This window comes from Callionymus lyra, chromosome 1 (genome assembly GCF_982586985.1).
Source record: "Callionymus lyra chromosome 1, fCalLyr1.hap1.1, whole genome shotgun sequence".
NCBI classification, from domain to species: domain Eukaryota; kingdom Metazoa; phylum Chordata; class Actinopteri; order Syngnathiformes; family Callionymidae; genus Callionymus; species Callionymus lyra.
The window spans coordinates 3557172-3581764 of NC_141818.1; the positions used below are offsets into that span (position 1 = coordinate 3557172).

At 36.3% G+C, this 24593-nt stretch overlaps 4 protein-coding genes, 1 non-coding gene and 1 pseudogene across 6 annotated transcripts; 1 reads left to right on the plus strand and 5 right to left on the minus strand.

The window, feature by feature from the left end:
* Positions 1-4254: 4254 nt before the first annotated feature.
* Positions 4255-8569, minus strand: LOC148087467 (uncharacterized). The gene has a single exon (XM_087794662.1). The coding sequence runs from the start codon at positions 6332-6334 to the stop codon at positions 5399-5401; it is 936 nt and encodes a 311-aa protein (XP_087650788.1). The 5' UTR covers positions 6335-8569; the 3' UTR covers positions 4255-5398.
* A 1107-nt stretch (positions 8570-9676) lies between these two features.
* Positions 9677-12353, minus strand: LOC148087468 (uncharacterized). The gene is made up of 2 exons (XM_087788472.1): positions 12162-12353; positions 9677-11689 (listed from the first exon to the last, which is right to left on the minus strand). The coding sequence occupies exons 1-2, from the start codon at positions 12334-12336 to the stop codon at positions 10809-10811; spliced, it is 1056 nt and encodes a 351-aa protein (XP_087644598.1). The 5' UTR covers positions 12337-12353; the 3' UTR covers positions 9677-10808.
* Positions 12354-13873: 1520 nt separating this feature from the next.
* LOC148087469 (uncharacterized) lies at positions 13874-16346 on the minus strand (annotated as a pseudogene). The gene is made up of 2 exons (XR_015710693.1): positions 16139-16346; positions 13874-15078 (listed from the first exon to the last, which is right to left on the minus strand). The product of XR_015710693.1 is annotated as an uncharacterized LOC148087469 (transcript).
* Positions 16347-17142: 796 nt separating this feature from the next.
* LOC148087470 (uncharacterized) lies at positions 17143-20297 on the minus strand. Its single transcript, XM_087788410.1, has 2 exons — positions 20099-20297; positions 17143-19081 (listed from the first exon to the last, which is right to left on the minus strand). Exons 1-2 carry the CDS (start codon positions 20271-20273, stop codon positions 17964-17966), a joined length of 1293 nt encoding a protein of 430 aa, XP_087644536.1. The 5' UTR covers positions 20274-20297; the 3' UTR covers positions 17143-17963.
* Positions 19257-19492, plus strand: LOC148087471 (Nuclear RNase P). Its single transcript, XR_015709241.1, has one exon.
* Positions 20298-22280: 1983 nt separating the features above from the next.
* Positions 22281-24177, minus strand: LOC148087472 (uncharacterized). The gene is made up of 2 exons (XM_087788482.1): positions 23970-24177; positions 22281-23255 (listed from the first exon to the last, which is right to left on the minus strand). The coding sequence occupies exons 1-2, from the start codon at positions 24142-24144 to the stop codon at positions 22405-22407; spliced, it is 1026 nt and encodes a 341-aa protein (XP_087644608.1). The 5' UTR covers positions 24145-24177; the 3' UTR covers positions 22281-22404.
* Between the last annotated feature and the right edge of the window lie 416 nt (positions 24178-24593).

Sequence of the window (24593 nt, forward strand, 5' to 3'; positions counted from 1 at the left end):
AAAACTGAATTAATTGAATGCCAAATCATCAAAACAAACATATTCACACTAACTAACTAAAATCTAATGAGCCTATATTGAAGTAAATATTTTGTTAAAATATATATTGATATAGAGCCAGTATCCACTTCTTTGAAAAACCTCTTTAACGAGGTAAAAAGGAAAAAGCAGCCCCGTTTTCGGCGACTTGGATGTGGGCTCTTCATGTGAGGTGTTGTTGACGTTCTCCCCCGTCAACAGTGCATCATTGAGCTCGTCCTGCAACATAGGAAAGAAATGAACAGCATCGCATTCTTTGGACAAATGAGAAACAATACATCTTTAAATAATACTTTATATTCATAATTAACGCATACAACTTCATGTAGACAAAATTAACCCCTTCCTATTTACTACCTAAATTAGAGAGATAGTCAAACACAGTCGTACCTTATTCTCGAGCTGTTTTCTACATGAACAATTTAAACTAATTCAATGAAATCTGGACAGAGCTCCCTTCAGCAGTGTTGATCGGCAGAACCGTGCAACAAGAATCACCAAACATGTAACAAACCTATTATCCAGCGAAGTATCTATCTAAGTCGTCCCCCTGAGGGACAAATAAACAACCTTATTTATTTGTATTTAAAAATGTTTTCTTGAAAAACTTTATATTCCAATCTATCGTCAAATCATTTATTAATCATAATACTCTTGGTATTAACTCTCTTAAATGTATTTATGAATAAATGTATTTAATATATGACATTATCAGCTACACAAATATTCTAAGTTGAATCATCATTATTCCTCCTAAATTTGGTTTGAAAGTCTATTGCTAAAGTAAATGGAAAATATCAAATAGAAAAAAGTGACTATGTGCAAACTATTCTGCAGTTTATTGATTAAATTATGTTTTTTCTATATAAGAATTTCTGTTGTTTGATTTCTGGACCTAAGTTTAACCAATTAATAAAAGACTAACTAAAAAAAAAAGAAGAAAAAAAGAAATCAACTCTATCAAATATTTTTCCGATTATAATTATAATGATTTATTATTTTCTTTTCTTGTCCTTTGTTAGATATAGACACTTATTTTCCATTATTAACCCATTTTTTATCTTTATATTGAAGTTCCCCAAAGAACTGTTAAACTCTAATATTAATCTGGTATTTATTTTATGTTTACTTTGTTTAAGACTTCAATCAAATCATTTTGTCATGTGAATGAAGACTAGTAATTTCAAATGCTTATATAATTCAATTCCTTCAATAAATTACACTTGCAAGTCCATATTTTAATTTAGAACTCAACTTGTTTATTTTCGATCAATCTCTTGCTCTAGTTCTTATTTTTGATCCACTTAGATTTAAGGTATATTTATCTTTAACAAAGGTAATTTAAAGATTGATATGATTCTGTCATTTCTCAATATATTATTCACTATTTTCTTTCCTGAAGATATCATCTATTATTATTATTATCTTTTTTTTTTTCCTTTTTTTTACATTTTTCAGAGTCAATTTCTTTTCCCTGCTTTACATTTTGTTCATAACATGTTTATAGTTGCCTTAGAACGTTAGAAGCAGCTTTAGAAAAATATTTCCATTTCTCATTAAACTTTTCAATTAATCAATTTAATTTCTAATCCCAAGTTTCACTTTTCATTTTGTGTATTGTATTATTGGCTGCCATTGATGTAGATAAAAGTATTATATTTAATTTATTAAAAAATACATGTTCTTAAAATGATTAATTCTGAAAATATCTGTTAATCATAACAATATGTTTTCTGTTCTTTGATATTTCTCCAATGTTTGGACATTTTCCAGCTCATTTGATTGTCCTTTTAAATATATAACACCAATATGTTCCTTCTTTTAGCATTAAGTAAAGTCTTAGTTTGAGCGAAATTGTATTTATCTCAAGTCATGATTTCTTGTGTTTGGTAATTTCCACATCTTAACTATTTCACCACATGTCCAAAGAGTAGTTTCCTAAAACTACATTTGTACATATATACATTTAAAATTATGCTAGTCACGATTTTATCTTCACACATGTTGGCTCATGTTTCTTGTTCACCTTCTAACAAGGAGATCCTTTGATATATTTAAAAGTCTGCAGTGGACAGTGGCTTCTGTTTTCTCCCTCACTGGAGGGCTTCTCAACACCACCTCTGACAGGATAAGAATGATCAGAAGTTATGAGAAGGTCAGTTATGAATCTATTCAGGTGGTGATGAGGATATTGTGTGTGTGTCATGAGTTGTGTATTCAAAACTTTGTAGATCTGTGGATGTCAGTTAAAAGTTGTTCATGTGTTTTATATGATATAACCTTGAAGTTAGCAGAGAGTTCAAATGATCAGTATGTTTTGACTTCATGGAGAAGAGAGAAACAGAGGCAGACAGGGAGCAGTTTGTAAGAATTGTGTGAATGTCTGAGAGTGTTTTGTGTGTTCAAATGTGTTTTATGAATGTAATAGTTGATTTGATCAGGTGTCAGTCAGACCTCTTTAATTATTTACCCACAACAGAAATACAGTATATATTCTAGAATACTATTTTCTGCTTATCTTAACTAGTTTTCTTTAATTAATATTAACTTCAAGGAGATTTCCTTTGAGTCTATAGGTATTTGGTTTATTCAACTAGAAAGAAGAATGTCATATTTTTTCTCAGTGTTTCTTTTAATTGATCTCTTAATCTATTCTTTTTTGTTTGACCTTCCCTCTTACAGTATTTTAGTCTTTTTTTTTTTTTTTTTTACCATTTTCACCATTTTAGTCTAATTTCCAAAGAACAATATCATAAATTTCACTCATATCAAGATGGAATGGTTTAGTATAGTATAGTATAGTCTCTATAGTATAGTCTGGAGGTGACAAGTCAGCAGCTCTAGACAGAGTCACTTTAAATTAGTTCAAATAAAATTCTGCATCAGTTGACCACACAAGTTTTCATATAGTGTCTTATGGCGTGATATCATGTCTCTAACAGGCTAGATTTTTCTGCTTTTTGGTCAAATTGCAAACAACTTTGCATTTCTTAATCATGTGTCTCAGGGCCCTAGCTTCTCCCCCAGTAACCACAGCAAGAGCAACACGAGGGACAGAAGTTTCAGAGAGAGCATAGAGAACACCTTGTTCAGTTGTTAGTTCTGCAGCCATAACCATCAGGACCACAAAAATGTCACCGCAGACGAGAGCCAAGTTCATGTTTGCGACCAGATCGTGCCATTTGTCGTCATCATCACGTTCATCATCATCCCAGACATAGTTCCTAGTGCAGTGTGGGGGGTCCAAAGGTGGATCATAGGAATGAAGTCTCAAAAGTCTTTTCAAGATCAAGGAAATCAGATGTTCAATGACGTTGAACCAGTACAGCTCCTCCCCCTCTGGAGCAGAAGTTCATTCTTGGTGGAGAGTTGTTGAGGTTGAGTTCTTGTTTGTTCAGCTCAGAAGAATTGCTTCAATCGTACGTGTCACCAATAGGGAACTGGACCAAAGTTCCTGGACTAAAAGCCAAAAATGCACCATTGTTGACCAAAATTCTTTGTTTGTTTCCATCCCCTCGTCCTCTTCTCCTGCCACACCCATGCACTCCTGCCAGTGGCCAATAGGGAGATATGATAGGACCCTAGAACTATCATCTCTATTTAAGAGAAGCTCTTTCAAGTCTTTAAGTTGAATCTTAATTAGCTGTATCAAGCTAGCTCAATAAGAGCACTTTGTTTATTCTATTTATTATGAATTCTCAGAAATCATTGATGTGAGTAACCCACTCAAAATAAGATTTACCATTAAGTTAAAAACAGAGTAAAGTTTCTTATTTTCTTCCCTGTCAGGAGCTTTAACTTGTCACCTGTAGTAATAGTTACTTTTCTCTTAAAAAGAGGAGGTCAATAAATGAATAGAACAAATTAATAGTAATATTCATAATATTGATAATAATGCTAAAAGTAATAGGTAATGAAGCAATTACCAAAATAAATGATTAAATGAAAATATGAAAGAGTAAGAATCTAAAAATCTAAATTAAGAACCAAAACTTTAATTAACTAATTAAAATATTATAAAATCCGAGATAATAATAAACAATAAAACGAATAGTAAATTAAGATATTAATAATAAAAATTAAAAATTAAAAATTAAATGGAATAATTTGAAAATAATAAATGCAATTAGATCTAATCAAATATATACTAATTAATTCAAATTATTCTAGTCAAAACAATTGTCAATTAACAACTTATTATTTATTTAACTTCCTAATTAGTTGCATATATATATATACCTGTATATAGCACAATTGACAAAGAGGAATAAGAGTGACTGTCTAAAGACCAAATACAACACATAATGGAACAATAGTAAAGTTATGACTAATTGTTACAATAATAAAATGTAATTTAAAATAATAATGGAAAACTAAGAAAACAAAATAAATTGCAATTGATTCAATTAATTAATAATTAAATAATTACACCAATTGAGTCAGAACAAGTCAATTAAGAAGTAAACAAAGATCAAACCAGCAGGGGGCAGCACAGCAAATACAACACCAAAGATCAGAAATTGAGAGAAGAAGAGAAAACAGGAACTAGATATCAACAAACGTACACACGTGCAAGCAGTCAATGACACACTTGTTTTAGATAAGCAGTATTAGACAAAAAACAACAAAAGTTACACGCAATGTGACCAATTGTGAGTTGATCAATTGAAAATGTTAAATAGGAAGAGAGGATGGTCAAGATAATAGGGTCAAAAGGTCATTAATACATACAGAAACAAAGGATGTCAACAATCAATGTTAATTGTGTTATTATTATTGAACACAGCAGAAGAAGGAGAAAATTAAAATGTGAGTTGGTTTGTTTTTCTTCTTAAACCAATTATACCACTGATTAACTGTATATATTCATTTATACCTTAATTAAGAAACATGACTAATAGTATAATAACTATTGTCAACAAAGAAAGTTACTTAATAAAGAGAAAAGATTATTATACCAAACCCAATCCAAATGCTTAAAAAACAATAAAGGAAAAAAAACTGAACAAGAAATAATAGAAATCAATAAAAAATAGAAAAATAGAAATGACAGCAATGGATAAAGGTAATAAGTCAACAATTTAATTACACATTAACTTTAATTATTATTATTTTCTTTCATAAACAAACAGTCTAGTGAATAGAATTCAAGATGACGTAAGAATGTATGTGCGTTTAGAGAAGACAGGAATACAATGTACTGTCTTATTACAGGGCGATGCTCAGTCTTCCCTTTAATAATTACAGGTGGAGTATTTTTCATTAGACCCACATCCGTGGGTCCTTGACTCCAGAGTTGTAGTGGCAACTTGCTCACAGCCTCTTCCTCGTCCGGCGACAGGGAGAGGATCTGTACGTTTCAGCTCAAATGAGTCTGAGGTTTTGTTCTGAGCGTCCAATTCAATCGTTCTCGTTGCCACCCAGTATGCGACACCTCCCACAACGGATTGTGTGGATCTGGCGTCCAACCGAGGAGTGGCAGCGATCCCGCGAGATCATTGATGTCTTTCCAATCATGCGCGTGACTTTTCGCCAAGGACACATGTGGGTGTTGTCCTGGTGGAAGAAGTTGTTTTACACGAGCCGACACCGTTGCAGTGGCAAAACCACACTTCTTTTTCCAATATAAGTGTTCGAGGTTTATGACCTGTGGTTCTAGCAGCGAGAAAACTTTGTCATACTCTAAATCCGGGCCTGGATCATTCTTATGTCTTACAGTTACGTGAAGGCCCTGTTTTCCCTGAATGTCTCCTCCAGGTTTGACTTTTTCTGCAATTTCTCTCAACAGTTGGGCTGCTGCTCCTGTCATTTCTGTCTCTGGGATGTCTAATGACCACCAATAACAGGCGCTGCCTTCAGTTATCGGCGGAGGGATATCACCTACTGAGGCGATCACCCTCCCCTTGTTGTTTGTTTGTAATCTTATTTCTAGTTGTGTGATCACATCCCGTCCCAACAGGTTATGTGGACAGGATGGGTGCAGAACTAGTTCCGCCTGCGCTACCCTTTGTGGTCTTTCTGGTGTCATCATTTTCAAAGTGTGTGATAATTGCAAATGTTCAACTGTTCCATGAGCTCCTTTCATTTTCACTATACGTTTTCCTGGCTTAATTTTCTTTGGGTCCCATCGACCTAGTACTGAAACATCAGCACCGGTGTCTACCAGAAAAACGGTTGGTTCTCCGTTTACTAGGAGTGTTATTTCAGGCCTTTTACCAGGCTCTGTTAAATGTCTTAACAAAAGGTCTTGAATTTCGGGTATTTCTTCATCAAATATTGTATGTGTGAGGTTCATTTCTTCTTCTGTCTCATCACTGTCACATGGCGGTGCACTCGGTCGTGACCTTGGTTCCGCCACCTGTTGCTGGTCTAGTCATTCTTCATCCTCAGACGAATCATCGGAGTAGTGTTTTCGTCTGGGTTTATCTCTGCGCTGGCTTTTCGCAGCACAATTTCTGGCGAGATGTCCTGTCTTTCCGCAAGTAAAACATCGACCTTCTTTGAAGAGTCTTCTTTTTTCTGCGGACAGTGTATTAGGATCAAATTGTTTTCTCATCTCCTTTTTTGTTTTTTGTTTTTCTCGCATTTTTTCTAGCGCTTCGTAATTTCGGGCATATGCGATGTGATCGTTTGTCCCGGCCATCTGCCAGAGCACATTTTGCTTCTTAATGTATCTCGACAGATCTGGTCTCATTTGGTTCAATAAACAATTGTTGAAATGTGATTCCCACAGAAATGGATGATCTTCGGGAATCCCACCATGTTTGTTGAAAACATCCATTAATCTGACCTTGAAGTCGTCTATTTTTTCGTCTTCATGCTGCCTACAGGCTGTTATTTGATTAGGATCAAGTCTCTGTGCATAGATCCGTTCACATCTTTTCAAAATGGCATTTAGGGGTAACACGACTTGTGGATATGGTATGACCATACCCTGATCGTTTCCTCCCGTCCACCCCTCCATTACGGTCCCGTATCTAGGTCCTGTGGATAATGCCAATAATTTAGCTGTTTCGTAACCGTTTAACCTGTGACCGTCGACGAGGTCTCTGATATCCCTGACAAACTCTCTTATGTCTTCAGTGGGTTTTGCAATAGATTGCACTATTTCTCTTATCAATTCTGCGGGAGTCCAGGGTCTAAAGTGAGTTGAGTTATAATCACAACTCCGTGAGCTCAGGTCAGGCCTGGCAGCATTCCAACTTGCAGAGGAGGCTGCTGCTGAGTTATGATCGTGACCCCCTGGGATGAAGTCAGGGCTGGCAACATTCCAACTTGCAGAGGGGGTCGCCGCTGATGAGTTTGATGTCATCATTGTTGGTGTGTACGACGGCGGTGTCTCGGGCAGGCACGGATATATCTTAGGTACTTCCCTCACTCCGGCCCCGCCCTCATGGTGAGCCTGCGGAGTTAGAATTGGCCCCCGCCCGTGCAAATCGGAGGGAGGGAATCCCAACTTTTCTGATCTAGGGGCGTTTCCCCTTTGTTCATCATCAGCGATCGGAGCCACCGTTGAACTCGCTCCTGTGTCATCATCATCAATTTGTTTTTTCTTATTTCTTTTCTGATTCTCCTCCCTTCTGTCAAGCAGAGACGTACATGCGTACCACTGTTTTCCGTGAACTCCGGTCAATCTTCCCTTTTCTCTATCTTTCAGAGACAATTTACTCAACAACTTACTCAATTCTGTCTCATTATCAACATCTCCTGAAAAACGATACTGGTTCTTCCACTTTTTTACAAACCGGCAACAACCTTTATTGTCCATTTCTGCCAACTTGACTTTACACACTTGTTCTTCTCTTTCTTTCTCCCTATTAATTGCTTCTACATCCGTAGAAGTCTTATTTGCCTTCTTCATGTCGCTCTGGTATGTGTCTTGTCGAGTTTTATCAAAAGAAAATGCTAAATGCCTGGTGTTGGCCGGGTGTCAATCTTCTACCTCAAACGAGGCGGGCACCCCCGGGTGTTTGTACTCACAGCCGTTTCACCAGTTTTAGATTCTTTCTTTTACTCAAGACTTCCAATTTCTATGATGGTTTTGTAAACTCTTGGTAGGTTTCGACCGCCAAGAATCCCAACAACCTCTCAGTGAGAAAATGGTCCTGGTGTCACAATAACACCTCGTATTGAAATAATATGTCCTTAAACAGAGAAGATTTTACTCTTAAAATTGTCCCCTTATTTCCACGACCTGTCAGAAAATCTTAACTGACCTCAATCTCTTCGCTGGTAGAGTCGATCTGGTCTTGGATGCCGTTGGCGATCTCCCCGGTAGATGATGTCCGACTCCCGGCCTCGTGGAAAAGAGGTCTTCCAGGGGTCTGTAAGACCCGCTGACGGTGCACCGCTTGGTTCAGGCGTCGTAGATCATCCACCGAAAGAAAGGGCGTTGGAATCCGGCTCGAAGGACCAAGTTAAATGTCAGAAAAACTGTTCGCAAGAGTTTTCACAGACAAATCAGTTCAACAGCAAAAAGAATCAGACTCACACCAGCCAGAGATTGTTTCCACTCAGGAAGGACAGCAGAACAAACACGGATGTCAGTTCTCCAGACTGCCAAAGGAGGCTCCTTGTCCCCCCTCTTTTATTCAGTTTGTTCACAGCATCGGCAGCAGCAGTTCAAACAGTCTTACAGATAACAGTCAAGGTTATAGTGCTGCTCATACCATAGTCATCTGCTCATCCCCCCTCCCGACTTGTTTCTTGTTTTTCACTTGCCCTTTAGTTGACCCCTCATGGGACACATCTTGTGAGTAGTTTCAAACACATAGGTATTGTGATAAAGCAGTAAGCAGTTTAAAACACATTAATATTGTAATAAAGCAATATTTCTTTCACACGCAGTGGGTGCAGGTTTTTGTTCCAACCAATCAAGGACACCTTTTGACCAATCAGGTGTTATCAGTTGATTGTCAGTCTGGTGTTGCTTGTTTTAGCTGAAACCTCATTGGTTAATTTGTGCATGCTCAATCGGTTGGAACAGAAACCTGCACCCACTGCGGCCCTTGAGGACCGAGTTTGCCCACCCCTGCCCTAGGACTTGCACCTAAAGATGTACTATAACAACTCCGCGAAGGTACATCCGGCAAATGAATAAAGGCCCAAAAACATGTGCCAGAAAGATATATTTATGTTTATTGAGTTATCAAACATTGAGATGAAAAAAGCCAGTGAATTTATTACGTTGCTAATCGTTGCTTATCAAACATAATCAGTATACGAAACATTTATTGCCATTATTCTTAAAACAACATAAAAAATAGTTTGTGGCGGCAGTACATAATGAAAGAATGAAATTAGATAACACAATACAACATTGGAAACATTTTCCAGGATTTTGTGTAGTGAAGGGTTTTTTGGAAAAAAACGAGGGAGAAAGATCTCGATTTTTTTTTTTTACAGGAGAAATTGCACATGATGGATCTATTGACTCCTTTAAGAAACATCTTAAGACGTTTTTATTTGTTCAGGCTTTTCCTTGATTTTCTGGAACTCCTGTTATGTTATTTTTATTGAAGCTTGGAACCACGACCTCTGCCTCACTAGTCGCTGAATCAAAATGAAATTATGATGTTTAATTGACAACCTGAAACACATTTAAAATTACTTTTTAACAATGACTCCAGGGTGGTATCAACTACGTTATAATGAAAAATGTTAGGAGGAAATAAATGCTCCTCCTTGAAATACCAGAGAATATATTTATTCTTTAAGGTCAGTCAATTTTCAACACTTATTTTATTCATCGTTTTTTTCTGCATATATAAAAGTGTTTCTTCAGAAAGTCCAAATACGACCTCATACCTATATTATTTTCCTCGTGAATAAAGTTGTTTACTTCATGGGGCCACACCTTTGACGTCCGATATAGAACGATAATTTATAAATGGTTCCGATGTTTCACGTAATATAAGCGGTGTAACAAATGTTCGGTCAACTGTGCCGAAATGGATCATTTACACGAAATATCTCGGGACAATATTTTTATATAAAAAAAAGAATGTCGGGAAAGTCACCCCAACCCCCACCGTGTCGTTGCCTCATTACAACCGTTGGATCATTATATAAAGTCAATTATTGGCTATATTAAAGAAAGAAAACTACTAAGTTTTTATCAAACAACATTTGTACTCATTTTATTTTAGGTCAACAATCACAACTTCCTCCATTTATTGTCTGCAAATCCCTTAATAAGAAGCATAAACACAGCAGTCTTCTTCATGAGAGCATTTCTGTCTGCATTGGAAAAATATTGCTAAACAAACTTAATAGTTCTATCAGTTTTAAAACGTAAGAAAAGAAATTCATGATCATTTAAGGGAGCTAAAATTAAATCGTAGAGTTTGTTCCATCAATTATTTTGCTGACGTGTTATAATCAGAATCAAAAAATGTTGTTCTTTTTTAAAACAGAAAACGAAGGACTTTTTTATCATGATGACTATAGAGCAGGAGTGTCAAACTGGTCAAAAAAGGTCGGAGACTGTTTAGGTTTTCGATAAAACCAGTCAAGCACACATTAGTTAACAAATCAGGTGTCAAGCACCTGACTGACAATTGACTGATTACAGTCTTCAGAATCCTGATTGGTTCATCTATAAGTACCAGACTTCTTTAAACAAAGTAACAATCCTTAATGAGCTAACGGACATTAAGCAAATGTATAATAAAGTTGGTTGCAGAGATTGTTAGCAGTTAGCCAAGCCAAGTCTAAAGCTATTACCAGTCAAAATAAAAATTCCCAGGGAGATATTCTAGATGTTCTTTTTATCTAGTGTGTATTTTAATGTGTCTTTGCAGAGTCTTCTTCAGAATGAAATGTTTACCACAAAAAGAGCAAGCAAATGGTTTTTCTGTAGTGTGAGATTTCATGTGTACATTTAGGTTCCCTTTAGTTATAAAACCTTTACCACACTGAGGGCAGATATAGGGTTTTTCGCCTGTGTGACTCCTCATATGCACTTTCAGTCCCCCACCTTGTGCAAAGCTTCTATGACAGTGAGAGCAGATGTATGGTTTTTCACCAGTGTGAATTCTTGTGTGTGTCAGCAGCTGCGATTCCTGTGTGAAACATTTACTACAGTGAGAGCAGCTGAAAGGTTTTTCACCCGTGTGAATTCTCATGTGATCTTCAAGGTTTCTGATTGATTTAAAACATCTTGAACAAACCAAACACGTCAGTGATCTACAGATGTGCAAAGCAAGTCCATTATTTCCAGAAAATGTTCTCCCACATCCAGAGCATTTCAGTGATTTTGGTTGATCCTTTTTCTCACTGCCATGACCCTTTGGAGCCTCCACTGCGCTTGAATCTGGCTGAATCTCATTTGTGTCTCTCCAGTCTTCACTGTCATCAGTCTCAGCTTCAGAAGAGAGTTGCCTCTGGTGGTCAGATTGGTGAAGTCCATTTAGTTCTGATCCTCCACAATTGTCTTCATCAGCTTCTGTTTTTATGTGTCGAATCAAGCTGCTGGTTGAAGGTTGTTCATCTCTCTGAACTTCCTCTTCACTCTTCACTTGGACAAGAGCAGGTATTTCCTGCTTCTCACCAGTGTTGTTTGGAGGTTCTGGGTCTTCAAGGTCAAGACTGGGTCTACAGTCCTGCTCAGGAGGCTCTTCTTGTTTAGTCACTCTCAGCTCCTGGACGTCTGCAGAAATGCATGTTCATCTTTTCAGTAACAAGAGTGAAAGATAATCTTAGTGAGATCAGATCAATGTTCTGTTTTCTGTTCAGGGATTTTGCAAAACACTCGCATCTCTGACAGCACAGATGGTGTAGAGGAGACCACGTAAGCAAAAACCAATTAAAAACACTGTATATGAAATAAGTGATTCATTCACTTAATTATGACGTTACAGTGACAACTTCTAACGCTCTTATAAATTACATTTTAACAATGATACCAGAGTGGTATAAAATAAATTATTTTTTTAAATGCGGAAATCAATGACCCTTCCTTAACTACTTATCAACACCAGAGAATATATGTATTCTTCAAGATCAGTCAACGACTCTTTAAACACATACTTTTTACGATCCATCTTTCTATCTGGATGAATTAAGTGTTTCAGAAAATAATACGATCAACGTCATTACTCAAACAGTTGTGTTGTACTGACCTAAAGGTTGTAGATGAACCACAGGTTGCTTCAGAAACACGTCCAGTTGTTCACGCTGACGGTTCAACTCGTTCTCCAACTCGGACACAGTTTGTTGAAACACTCCGAAGATTTCTTCAGCAGCAGCGACCAGACGATCGTTGACGAACTGTTTGAGAGTCTGGAGTGAAGACATTCTGCTTTAAAAAACTCCACAACGACGTCAACCGTTTCCTTCTAAAATGTTGTTTGCTTTCGGTGTTACACTTTTTGACACCCGACAAAGCCCAGGAAATGAAAGATAGTTCCGACTTCTCTCGCTATATTTTTTTTAATATGAATGGCAGAAATGTCAATGTAAACTATATTTAACCTCCCAATAGAAAAAACCTTTCTATTGGGAGGTTAAATATAGTTTACATTGACATTTCTGCCATTCATATTAAAAAAAACAACTCAGTTAATCATATTTAATAAAGACAACAATACATTTTCAAGGATCCCTATTCTGTGTAGTGAAGGAGTTAAACGTTAATACTGTCAAAAGAAAGGTTACATAGACCAGTTGAAAATGTTAATTATTGCCTCATTATTAAATTTAAAATATCAAACAATTACATTAATAAAAGTTTTAATTTGTTCCATCAGTTCTGATGCCGGCACGTGAAGAATGCGTGTGAGACAAACACTTGCATTGTGTCAAATCACTTTATTGTTGATTTACAAAATATTCATACTTTTTAAGTAGTATAATCAGGTCACATTCAGTTTTATCTACAAAACTTTGAAACACGTCAAAACAACAACAGATGAGACAAATAAAATAAAAAAAACAGCTGTGATAGCGAAGAAAAGGCTAAAAAAATATTAAGATTGACATGAACAATACCAACATGTTGTAATTTTGGGGCGTGACGAATGGAAGTTATTCATTTAAAACAAATCACTTCATGTCATGAATGTTAAATTCATTCAAAGCAATTTACAACTTAAAACAAGTTACAATCCTCATGTAAGCCAACAGTTACATTACATCAAAGGACATTTAGCAGAGGCAGAAACTATTTGGTTGTGCAGAATTTTAGCAGGGAGACAAGCTGAACCTCGGACGTTATTAGTCGAAATAACGAGTCCGCACTACTGAGAGAAGTTTTGGGTTTTATCTAGTGTGTCTTCTAAAGGTAACTTGCAGGGTCACCTTCAGTCTAAAATGTTTGCCACAGGAACAGCAGCCAAGTGTTTCTGCACCAGTGTGAATTTTCCTGTTTGGAAAAGTGTATGACTTTATGCTGGAATTTCTGCATAGTTGTATTCATCAGCTTCTGTTTTTATCCATCGATTCAATCTACTAGTTGATGTATTTTCCTCACACAGAGTAATTTTCACTCTTCACTTGAAGTAGAAAAACATTTTCCTGCTCCTCGCCTTTTTTGTGTGAAGGTTCTGGTTCTTCAAGGTCCAGACTGGGTCTATAATTGTGCTGAGGACAATCTTGTTTAGAATATTGTCCACATGACACACATGGGACAACAGCGTATAACAGCCAATGAAAGTTGAATGAGACAAATACAAAATCAGCTGTGATGACGAAGAGAATTGTCAAATAATATTAACGAAAAAAAACATGTTGGAAATATGAGTGTGGAACAAATGGAAAAGTTACTCAAAAACCCAAAAGGGCTTTAAGCGGAAATATTTATCCAAAGAAGGTTTTAAAACAAAGTTACTATCATCTAAAAATCTAACCGTGACATTGTATCAATATAAGGTTGGCTGAGGTAGAAAAAGGTTTCACACAACTGAGTTTTCTGTATTTGATTTACTTAAGTGTGTGTTTTAATGTGGTTATACAGGCTCCCCTTCCGAGTATATCGTTTACCACAGGAAGAACAGCCAAAAGGTTTTTCACCAGTGTGAATTCTAATATGTTCTTTCAGATCTAAACTTAGTGCAAAGCATTTACCACAGTGGGAACAGATATAGGGTTTTTCACCAGTGTGAATTCGTCTGATGTGCCTTTTCAGAACCCAACTTTGTGTAAAGCACATACCACAGTGTGAGCACTTATAGGGTTTTTCACCAGTGTGAATTCTAATATGTTCTTTCAGATCTGAACTGAGTGGAAAGCATTTACCACAGTGGGAACAGATATAGGGTTTTTCACCAGCGTGAATTCGTCTGATGTGCCTTTTCAGAACCCAACTTTGTGTAAAGCACATACCACAGTGTGAGCACTTATAGGGTCTTTCACCAGTGTGAATTCGTCTGATGTGCCTTTTCAGAACCCAACTTTGTGTAAAGCACATACCACAGTGTGAGCACTTATAGGGTCTTTCACCAGTGTGAATTCTTGTGTGTCTCATTAGGTCTTTCTTCAGTGTAAAACCTTTGCCACAGTGAGAGCAGTTGAAAGGTTTTTCACTTGTGTGAATTCTCATGTGATCTTTTAGATATTTTTCCATTTTAAAACATTTTAAACAAACCGAACAAGTAAAAGGAGGCTTTTCAGAAAATGATCTCCCACATACAGATTCTTGAAGTGATTCAGTATCATCTTTCTTCTCACCGATATGAACAGTTGAAGCAGAGTTTGAATCTGACTGAACCTCATTTGTTTCTCTCAAGTCTTCACTGTCATCAGTGTCACATTCAGAAGAGAGTGGCCTCTGGTGGTCAGAGTACTGATGTGTATTTATTACTGGTTCTGATCTTCCACAGTTGTCTTCATCAGCTTCTGTTTTTATGTGTCGAGTCAAGCTGCTGGTTGAAGGTTCTTCATCTCTCTGAACTTCATCTTCACTCTTCACTTGGACAAGAGCAGGTATTTCCTGCTTCTCACCAGTGTTGTTTGGAGGTTCTGGTTCTTCAAGGTCAAGACTGGGTCTACAGTCCTGCTCAGGAGACTCTTCTTGTTTAGTCACTCTCAGCTTCTGGACGTCTGCAGATATAAACGTTCATTGTTTCAGTAACAAAACTGATAAAAGAATTTTAATGAGATTAGATCAATGTTCTGTTTTCTGTTCAATGATTTTGCAAAACACTCGCATCTCTGACAGCACAGAGAGTAGACGGTGTAGAGGGGAGTATACAGAGTAGTATTCTTGGCAAAAAATGATATTAAAATGATATTATAGAAAAGGAAATTATTAGGGAGTATTTTTTCCAACATTTAGGGGTTACACATTTTTATGTTTCATATGATTAATATTTTATTCATTTAGTTTGAGCTATTTTACAAATATAAAATAATAAACAAAATGATGCTCATAAAAACATCCAAATACCTTCATGGTGCTCGTCTGTAACATCCCTCTAGTATTGAAGCCTCAACATAAGGAATAGATCTGAAAAAAAACGTAAACAAGTCTATATTTTAAGTTTGTTTGTATTGAAAGCTCCGTGTCTCTCTGCTTCTTTTTGCATCATCAGTGTGCAAGATTCAGGCTGATGGCCTAGCAGCTTCTGCTAAAAACAATCTTAAAATACAGACTTGTTTAACTTTTCTTTTGAACAAATTCCTTATGTGGAGGCTTCAATACAAGATGAACGTTACAGTCGAGCAGTATGGAGGTATTTGAATGTTTTTAAGTTTCTTTATGGACGAAAATAAAGACAAAGACAACTGAGCTCCAGTCGCTACATTAAATGAACAAACATTTTTGTCTAAAACTTTAAAAAGAGACATATTAATCCAAATATTTAGTGGACATGAGAGTGGGTAGAAAATGGACATTTCAGAGATACACAAGACATGTGTTGTGATATTTGGTTTCCTTATTTCTAATGTGCATTTTGTCACCAACTTGCTTGAGTTTGCAGACTTCCTGGAGCCATTTTAAGAGTTCTTCTATGAACTTTAAGATCGTGAAGATCTGCTTTGGTTCTACCAGTAAAACATATCTGCTTTTGATAATAATCCTAATAATTCAATCGGTTATATTTGAAAATTTAACTTAATACAACCTCTGTCATTACTCTAACAGTTTTGTTGTACTGACCTAAAGGTTGTAGAAGAACCACAGGTTGCTTCAGAAACACGTCCAGTTGTTCACGCTGACGGTTCAACTCGTTCTCCAACTCGGACACAGTTTGTTGAAACACTCCGAAGATTTCTTCAGCAGCAGCGACCAGACGATCGTTGACGAACTGTTTGAGAGTCTGGAGTGAAGACATTCCTTCTCGTTTAGGACCAAATACGAAACTCAACCTGAGATTCTTTTTTTCCCGGACAGGATGTTGGTTTGCTTTCGGTGTCACACTTTTTGAGACCCGACATACCACAGGAAATGGAAGATGGTTTCGACTTCTCTCGCTATATGAGCCTATTGATAAATGTACCGTCAGATGAGCAGAAAATAATCCTTTACACAAAATAGTTGATCTAATGTAACCGAGTGACGCTGTAACGAACAGTAATCCAGCGGAACCAATCGCTGTCTGGGTATCTGGTTCCGAGGTAGGGGGTCACTTGTCAAGCGTCAACCTGGTTGCCATGACAACACAGAGAAGTCAGCGTTTCTGGAGCTATTCTCTGAAAGTATCCGGTTTATTACGTTGGTTGTTAATGTCCAGGTTGTTCGAGTTCCGTTTTGTTTCTCTAAATTGCGTGTTTCAGTGGTTTATTTAATGGTTCGTCTCTTTGTTTGAGTTCTAACTCGCTCCCTGTTCTAGTTTTCTTTGTGGTAACTTTAAGTTGTGGCTTTTTTTAAACGGCAGTTGGATTTGGTTTTGTTATCTGTTGTCCTGCTCAGTTGCATATGTAACAGTTCCTACACACTGGCCAGGGGAGCAACGATGGACTTTACCTCCCCCTAGTGGCTGGTTTTAAATAAAGTGGATCGGTGTCCAACAACGACACCTTAGGACTTGCACCTAAAGATGTACTATAACAACTCCGCGAATGTACATCCAGCAAATGAATAAAGGCCCAAAAACATGTGTCAGAAAGATATATTTATGTTTATTGAGTTATCAAACATTGAGATGAACAAAGCCAGTGAATTTATTACGTTGCTAATCGTTGCTTATCAAACATAATCAGTAAACGAAACATTTATTGCCAGTATTCTAAAAACAACATAAGAATAGTTTGTGGTGGCAGTACATAAGGAAAGAATGAAATAAGATAACACAATACAAAATTGGAAACCTTTTTCAAGGATTTTGTGTAGGGAAGGGTTTTTTGGAAGAAAAAAAAACGAGGGAAAAAGATCTCGATTTTTTTTTACAGGAGAAAAAAAATTGCGCACTTACTAAATATTCAGTCTATGGATTTTTTTTAATTTAAAAAAAGCTAAAAAAATAAACAAGGAGTAAATTGTTCCATCAATAAACTAGCTAACATGTTAAAATCCTGGAAACGTTTATCGCCAGTGTTTTTCTTACGGTGATGTCTTTATAGATTAAAAAATGTAAATCAATAAACATGAATGAAAAAATATCAACATAATCCATTTAATTAAATTACATTAAAGTTAAAAGTAGATTACATTTTAAAACAAAGTTACCGTCGTCTAAAAAGCCTCCTGAGAAACAGGGTATAACAGCCAAGGGTTGTGAAATAAAAGCAAAATGAGACAGAAAAAACTGCTGTGATTTAGAAAAATATGAAACTTAAATCAACAAATACCAAGATATGAGGGAACAATGGAAATGTTCTTCAATACCGCTTCAGGGAATTATGAAGAAACTTTTGTTCACAATAAATTACACATTTGAAACAAAGTTACTATGAGTTAAAAAGCTAACATTATATCAAAGGATATTTAGCAGTGTGAGAAAAAAATAAAAATGAAACCCGACCAAGAGTTTTCTCTTTTTAATTTAAGTGTGTACTTTGATGTGACTTTGAAGGCTGGCCTTCTGAGTAAATTGTTTACAACAGAAGGAGCAGCTAAATGGTTTTTCTCCAGTGTGATTCCTTATGTGTACTTTCAGTTCCGAACTTTGTGTGAAGCATTTACCACAGTGAGAGCAGATATAGGGTTTTTCGCCAGTGTGATTCCTTCTAATGTGTACTTGCAGTTCCCTATTTTGTATAAAACATTTAGCACAGTGAGAACAGGTGAAGGGTTTTTCACCAGTGTGAACTCTTCTAATGTGAACTTTTAAGTCACCACTTTGTGCATAGCATTTACCACAGTGAGAGCAGATATTGGGTTTTTCACCAGTGTGAATTCTTTTGATGTGCATTTTCAGATCCCCACTTTGTGTAAAGCACTTACCACAGTAAGAGCAGCTGTATGGTTTTTCACCTGTGTGAACTCTTCTAATGTGTCCTTTCAGTTCCCCACTTTGTGTAAAGCATTTACCACAGTCAGAGCAGCTATAGGGTTTTTCCCCAGTGTGAATTCTTGTGTGTTTCAGCAGGTTTGACTTATGCGAAAAACATTTACCACAGTAAGAGCAACTGAAAGGTTTTTCACCTGTGTGAACTCTCATGTGATTTTCAAGATCTTGTCTTGTTTTAAAACATTTTAAACAAACCGAACAAGTAAAAGCAGGCTTTTTAGAAAATGATCTCCCACATACGGATAATTTTAGTGATTCAGTATCATCTTTCTTCTCACTGATATGAACAGTTGAGACAGAGTTTGAATCTGACTGAACCTCATTTGTTTCTCTCAAGTCTTCACTGTCATCAGTGTCACATTCAGAAGAGAGTGGCCTCTGGTGGTCAGAGTAGTAAAGTGCAAAAAGTTCTGGTTCTGATCCTCCACAGTTAAATTCATCAGCTTCTGTTTTTATGTGTCGAATCAAGCTGCTGGTTGAAGGTTCTTCATCTCTCTGAACTTCATCTTCACTCTTCACTTGGACAAGATCAAGATATTCCTGCTTCTCTCCAGTGTTGTTTGGAGGTTCTGGGTCTTCAAGGTCAAGACTGGGTCTCCAGTCCTGCTTAGAAGAATCTTCTTTTCTAGTCACTCTCAGCTCCTGGACGTCTGCAGAAATAAACGTTCACCGTCTTAGTAACAAAACGGAAAAACAATCTTAGAGGGATTAGATCAATGTTCTGCTTTCTGTTCAATGATTTTGCAAATCACTCTTATCTCTGACAGCCCAGAGTGCGCAGAGTAGAAGGTGCAGAGAGAGAGAGTATACAGAGTACTTTTCTTGGCAAGGAACCTATTTTATTTCTTCTTCTAGAGGTCACGTGCTTAGTGCTCATCACTCCACCAGTCACCTCGGGGAGAGTCTGAATCAAGTGCCCATCGCCGCCCTCCAGGGCGTCACTTGACTTAGGTGAGCGAGTCAACTCAAACATATTTTATTTTTTATTATTATATATTAAAATGGGAATTGAGAAGGGCATTTTTTTCAACCTTATGGGGTACACAATATGTCACCTTTGCTACAGGACCAGAGGAGAGAAATCCTTCCAGGCTGTTGCTCCTAAGCTTTGGAACAATCTTCCTTTGTGTTTAATGATCTACTGACTCCTTCAAGAAACATCTTAAAACGTTTTTATTTGTTCAGGCTTTTCCTTGATTTTCTGGAACTCCTGTTGTGTTATCAGTTTTATCTTGATCTTAAAAATATATACTTTATTGAATATTGTTTTGATTGTTTAAGCGCTTTGTGACTCTGGTCTGGAAAAGAACCTGAACCTACGTACATTTATTATCAGTTAAACATTTCCTTGGGCACAATTCCCCGAGTTGCCGTTAACTTTAAATTAAAATGATAATTTTATCTGACCACGTCTTGAAACATTAGGAAAAGCGATAATTATGATGTTGACATTTAAAATCACTTTTTAACAATGACTCCAGAGTGGTATGAACTACGTTATAATGAAAAATGTTAGGAGGAAATAAATGCCCCTCCTTGAAATACCAGAGAATATATTTATTCTTTAAGGTCAGTCAATTTTCAACACTTATTTTATTCATCGTTTTTATATGCATATATAAAAGTGTTTCTTCATAAAGTAATAAAATCAACGTCTTCGTACTGACCTAAAGGTTGTAGATGAATCCCAGGTTGCTTCAGAAACACGTCCAGTTGTTCACGCTGACGGTTCAACTCGTTCTCCAACTCGGACACAGTTTGTTGAAACACTCCGAAGATTTCTTCAGCAGCAGCGACCAGACGATCGTTGACGAACTGTTTGAGAGTCTGGAGTGAAGACATTCTGTTTTGTTTTTTTTTGTAGGATCAAATACGTCCTCAACCTAAGATTATTTTTTGATTACCGTAGGGGTCACACCTTTTAACATCCGACGTAGCGCAGAATTTGAAAAATGGTTCCGGCTCTTCTCGTTGTATTCATATACAGTTGTATGAGCCGAGTTATGAAAGTCAACGGACCGGAAATGGACCGTTTACTTAAAATATCTCGTTATAATAATGTTTATTCAATGAAAGTATGAATGTCAAAAAAAGGAAACTAAATCCCGCCTGACCCTAAACGTGGACTTGCTTTATTAAACATTTTGAAATATTATATAAAGTCAATTATTGTAAATCCGTGTTTTTCATTATGCCAAAATTATTATTACACATTTTACTTTCACTTTAGGTCAGTGGTTACAACTTCCTCCAGTTATTGGCTGCAAAATAATTTATACTAAGCATAAAACACAACAGTCTTCCTCATAAGCGCATTTCTGTCTGCAATGGAAACGTTTTGCAAACTTAACCAGAAATCTTTATTAGCAGTGTTCTAAACACAACATACAAATTGTTTGTGGTGGCAGTAGACAATAAAAATAATTTAATAAGATAACACTATATAAAATTGGCAACATTTTCAAGGATTTTGTGAAGGGAATGAGTTCCATAATTGATGGGAAAATACTTAGTTAGCATGTTGAATGTTATCAAATTTATTAAACCATAGGAATCTAAATGTTAACCCATACTCTTGGTTTAACCATTGCTTGGTTTGTATCTGTCTGAAGAATGTCTCAGGATGTTGTGAAAGACACATGACCGATTCAATCAGATAAGAAGACAGGAAGAAACATTGATCTTCATTAGTTTCATTTAACATGTGTAATGGTTTCCTTGTGACGGAACTTTGTCCTTTTTCAAGGTTAATAAATAATAATCGCATATAAAGATGGGACTGAAACAGATCCACTCCAGAGTCCCCTACCTTCTAGACTAGAGAGAAGGCTTCATACTAATCTCTCCTCATCATGAGTAAATTGTTGTGACTTGAAATCAAACCGCACGTGTCTTATATTTCTGAGTTTATAGCTGTAAGTCATATCCCTTAAGTTAATTCTGTTTTTTTTTTTTAAGTGAGTATACAGTATACTGTATAGTTAATGCTTTTTAGATGAAAGACAACAACTTGTATGAACATGTAAAGTATTAGGTCTAAAGATGTTTTTAAAATAGTTAATTCAAAGGTTTGCTTTTTATTTAAAAAAGGGATAAAAAAAATAAAATAAGAATTAAATTGTACCATCAAATATTTTGCTAACGTGTTAAACATCCAAAAACTGAAATTGCCACTGTTTTTTTTATATATATATGGTGATGACTTTATTGAATAAAAATAATTAAATAATATAACATATGTATGGGAAAAAAAGAACACAATACAATTCAATTAAATCACATTAAAGTTATATAACAAAACAAAAAAAATTAAAGAAAAAATAAATCATGTTTAATAAAGAAGGTACATTTACAAGTATATAAAATAAAATATAAAAAATTCTTGATAAAATGAAAACAGGAATAAACGCTATATTTCAATTATTAATTCAAAGAGTGTCTCACAGTCATCGAAAAGGGAGACAAGGGCAAGGTCAAGCAAGGCCAAGTAAAGCTAGCAAACAAAAATAAGCTATAGAAGAAGAATGTGCAAACCATACCTAATACACTAGTGAACTTACAGGGGATGGTTATACAGAAGTACAAAGCCAAAAGAGACAGGGGTCGACTGCTCAGACCAAATAACAGTCAACAACAGTGAGTCACTGGCAGCGAGTGTTAGCTCCTCACTTGTAACAGGTGTCTGACACGTAAGCAGATCCAGGATTTGGGCCGGAAAACAGAAAAATGGTCCCATAATTACGGTGTAGACAGGCAGCCGGATCAGTGGTCAAAGACCAGACAGGAACAAATCAGGAAAGAGCTCTGGTAGACACCTTTTTAAATGATAAACAATAACCAAACAGGGCGTTGAGCAGCAACATTTATTTATAGTAGAAAACATTTTAAGACAAAGTTACTATCCTCTAAAAAGCCAACAGTAAGATTTTATCAAAGCACATTTAGCCGAGGAAGAAAATTATTATTTCTTTAATTAAGTGTGTACTTTGACGTGACTTTGCAGGTTCGCCCTCCGAGTAAATTGTTTATCACAGAAAGAACAGCCAAATAGTTTTTTACCAGTGTGAATTTGAAAGTGTACTTTCAGGTCCCAAAATGTTGTAAAGCACTCACCACAGTAAGAGCAGCTGTAGAGTTTTCCACCAGTGTGAATTCTTTTGAAGTGTGACTTCAGTTCCCCCCTTTGAGCAAAGCATTTACCACAGTCAGAGCAGCTATAGGGTTTTTCACAAGTGTGCATTCTTCTAATGTGTTTCAGCAGGTTTGACTTCAATGAAAAACATTTACCACAGTCAGAGCAATTGAAAGGTTTTTCACCCGTGTGACTTCTCATGTGATTTTCAAGATCTTTTCTTGTTTTAAAACTTTTTAAACAAATCAAACAAGACTTTTTAGAAAATGTTCTCCTACGTCCAGCCGATTTTAGTGATTCAGTATCATGTTTCTTCTCACCGACATAAACATTTGAAACAGAGTTTGAATCTGGCTGAACCTCATTTGGTTCTCTCAAGTAGTCACAGTCATCAGTGTCACATTCAGAAGAGAGCGGCCTCTGGTGGTCAGAGTAGTAAAGTGCATATAATTCTGCTTCTGATCCTCCACAGTTAAATTCATCAGCTTCTGTTTTTATGTGTCGAATCAAGCTGCTGGTTGAAGGTTCTTCATCTCTCTGAACTTCATCTCTACTCTTCACTTCGACAAGAGCAGGTTTTTCCTGCTTCTCAACAGTGTTGTTTGGAGGTTCTGGGTCTTCAAGGTCGAGACTGGGTCTACAGTCCTGCTCAGGAGACTCTTCTTGTTTAGTCACTCTCAGCTCCTTGTCATCTGCAGATATAAATGTTCATTGTTTCAGTTACAAAACTGATAAAAAGAATCTTCAACAAGTCTATATTTTAAGTTTGTTTGTAGTGAATTAATGAACTCCAGCCCACTTCCTATAAGAGGTGGGGAATCCCCACCGCACTTCCTCCTTTACAACTCAGCAGAAACCTCTTTACAGTGAAAAGCGAAAAAGATAACGTGGAATGGAATGATGGCGAATGAGTATTGAAGTGGACAAATGTGTGTGCATGATGTGCTTAGCTCCCTGGAGAGGACACACACATATCCTCTGCTTCATTTGCCTAGGTATAAATCACAAGATGGCTGATTGTGTGGCCGGAAAACAACTGAGCTACATTAAAATGAACAAACATTTTTGTCTATAACTGTACAAAGAGAGACATATTAATCCCAACCCAAGTGGACATGAGAGTGAATAGAAAACTTAAAATGTATATATACACAAGACATGTGTTGTGCTATTAGGTTTCTTTATTTGTATTGTGCATTTTGTATAATTTCTGGTTTTAATGATTTGTCAATCTCTGTGTGAACGAGTGAAGATGACCCAAAGGAGATCTCCAGAGGGATTAATAAAGTGTATCGATTTTTTTTTTAATCAAAGAGAGAGAGATGATATATGCGTTTGTTTTCTTAATCGCATTGTAATATTCAATACAATCTCTGTCATTACTCAAACAGTTGTGTTGTACTGACCTAAAGGTTGTAGAAGAACCACAGGTTGCTTCAGAAACACGTCCAGTTGTTCACGCTGACGGTTCAACTCGTTCTCCAACTCGGACACAGTTTGTTGAAACACTCCGAAGATTTCTTCAGCAGCAGCGACCAGACGATCGTTGACGAACTGTTTGAGAGTCTGGAGTGAAGACATTCTGCTTTAAAAAACTCCACAACGACATCAACCGTTTCCTTCTAAAATGTTGTTTGATTGGTGTCACACTTTTTGACACCCGACGCACCACATGAAATGAAAGATGGTTCCGACTTCTATCGCTATCTTGTTTTTGACACGCAATAAATTAACAGTAATAATGTTTAATGTTGTATTTATTCAACCTGATGCAATCCTGTTCTATTTTCTTTGGACTAAATGATTATATCATTTATTTATATTTATTATGTTTCCATTTATTTATTTTAACCAACACTACGAATTAACTTATTTAAATTGTGTTAATAGCGCTAAAGCGGAAATGTATCTTAAACTTTTAAGGGGTGAATTCAAAAGTTATATCATTATAATCTGTCAATAACTAACATTTTTATTTTAAATATCATATAATGAAACTCTTCAAAGTTAGTGAAAATTCCACTGGATTA

Excerpts from the sequence above, each read along its gene's own strand:
- LOC148087468 (XM_087788472.1), bottom strand. The coding sequence starts at position 12,336 with ATGTCTTCACTCCAGACTCTCAAACAGTTCGTCAACGATCGTCTGGTC. Across the intron at positions 11,690-12,161 it reads GGTTCATCTACAACCTTTAG|ACGTCCAGGAGCTGAGAGTG; the intron begins GTCAGTACAACA and ends GCATTTCTGCAG.
- LOC148087472 (XM_087788482.1), bottom strand. The coding sequence starts at position 24,144 with ATGTCTTCACTCCAGACTCTCAAACAGTTCGTCAACGATCGTCTGGTC. Across the intron at positions 23,256-23,969 it reads GGTTCTTCTACAACCTTTAG|ATGACAAGGAGCTGAGAGTG; the intron begins GTCAGTACAACA and ends TTATATCTGCAG.
- LOC148087470 (XM_087788410.1), bottom strand. The coding sequence starts at position 20,273 with ATGTCTTCACTCCAGACTCTCAAACAGTTCGTCAACGATCGTCTGGTC. Across the intron at positions 19,082-20,098 it reads GATTCATCTACAACCTTTAG|ACGTCCAGGAGCTGAGAGTG; the intron begins GTCAGTACGAAG and ends TTATTTCTGCAG.
- LOC148087467 (XM_087794662.1), bottom strand. The coding sequence starts at position 6,334 with ATGAACCTCACACATACAATATTTGATGAAGAAATACCCGAAATTCAA.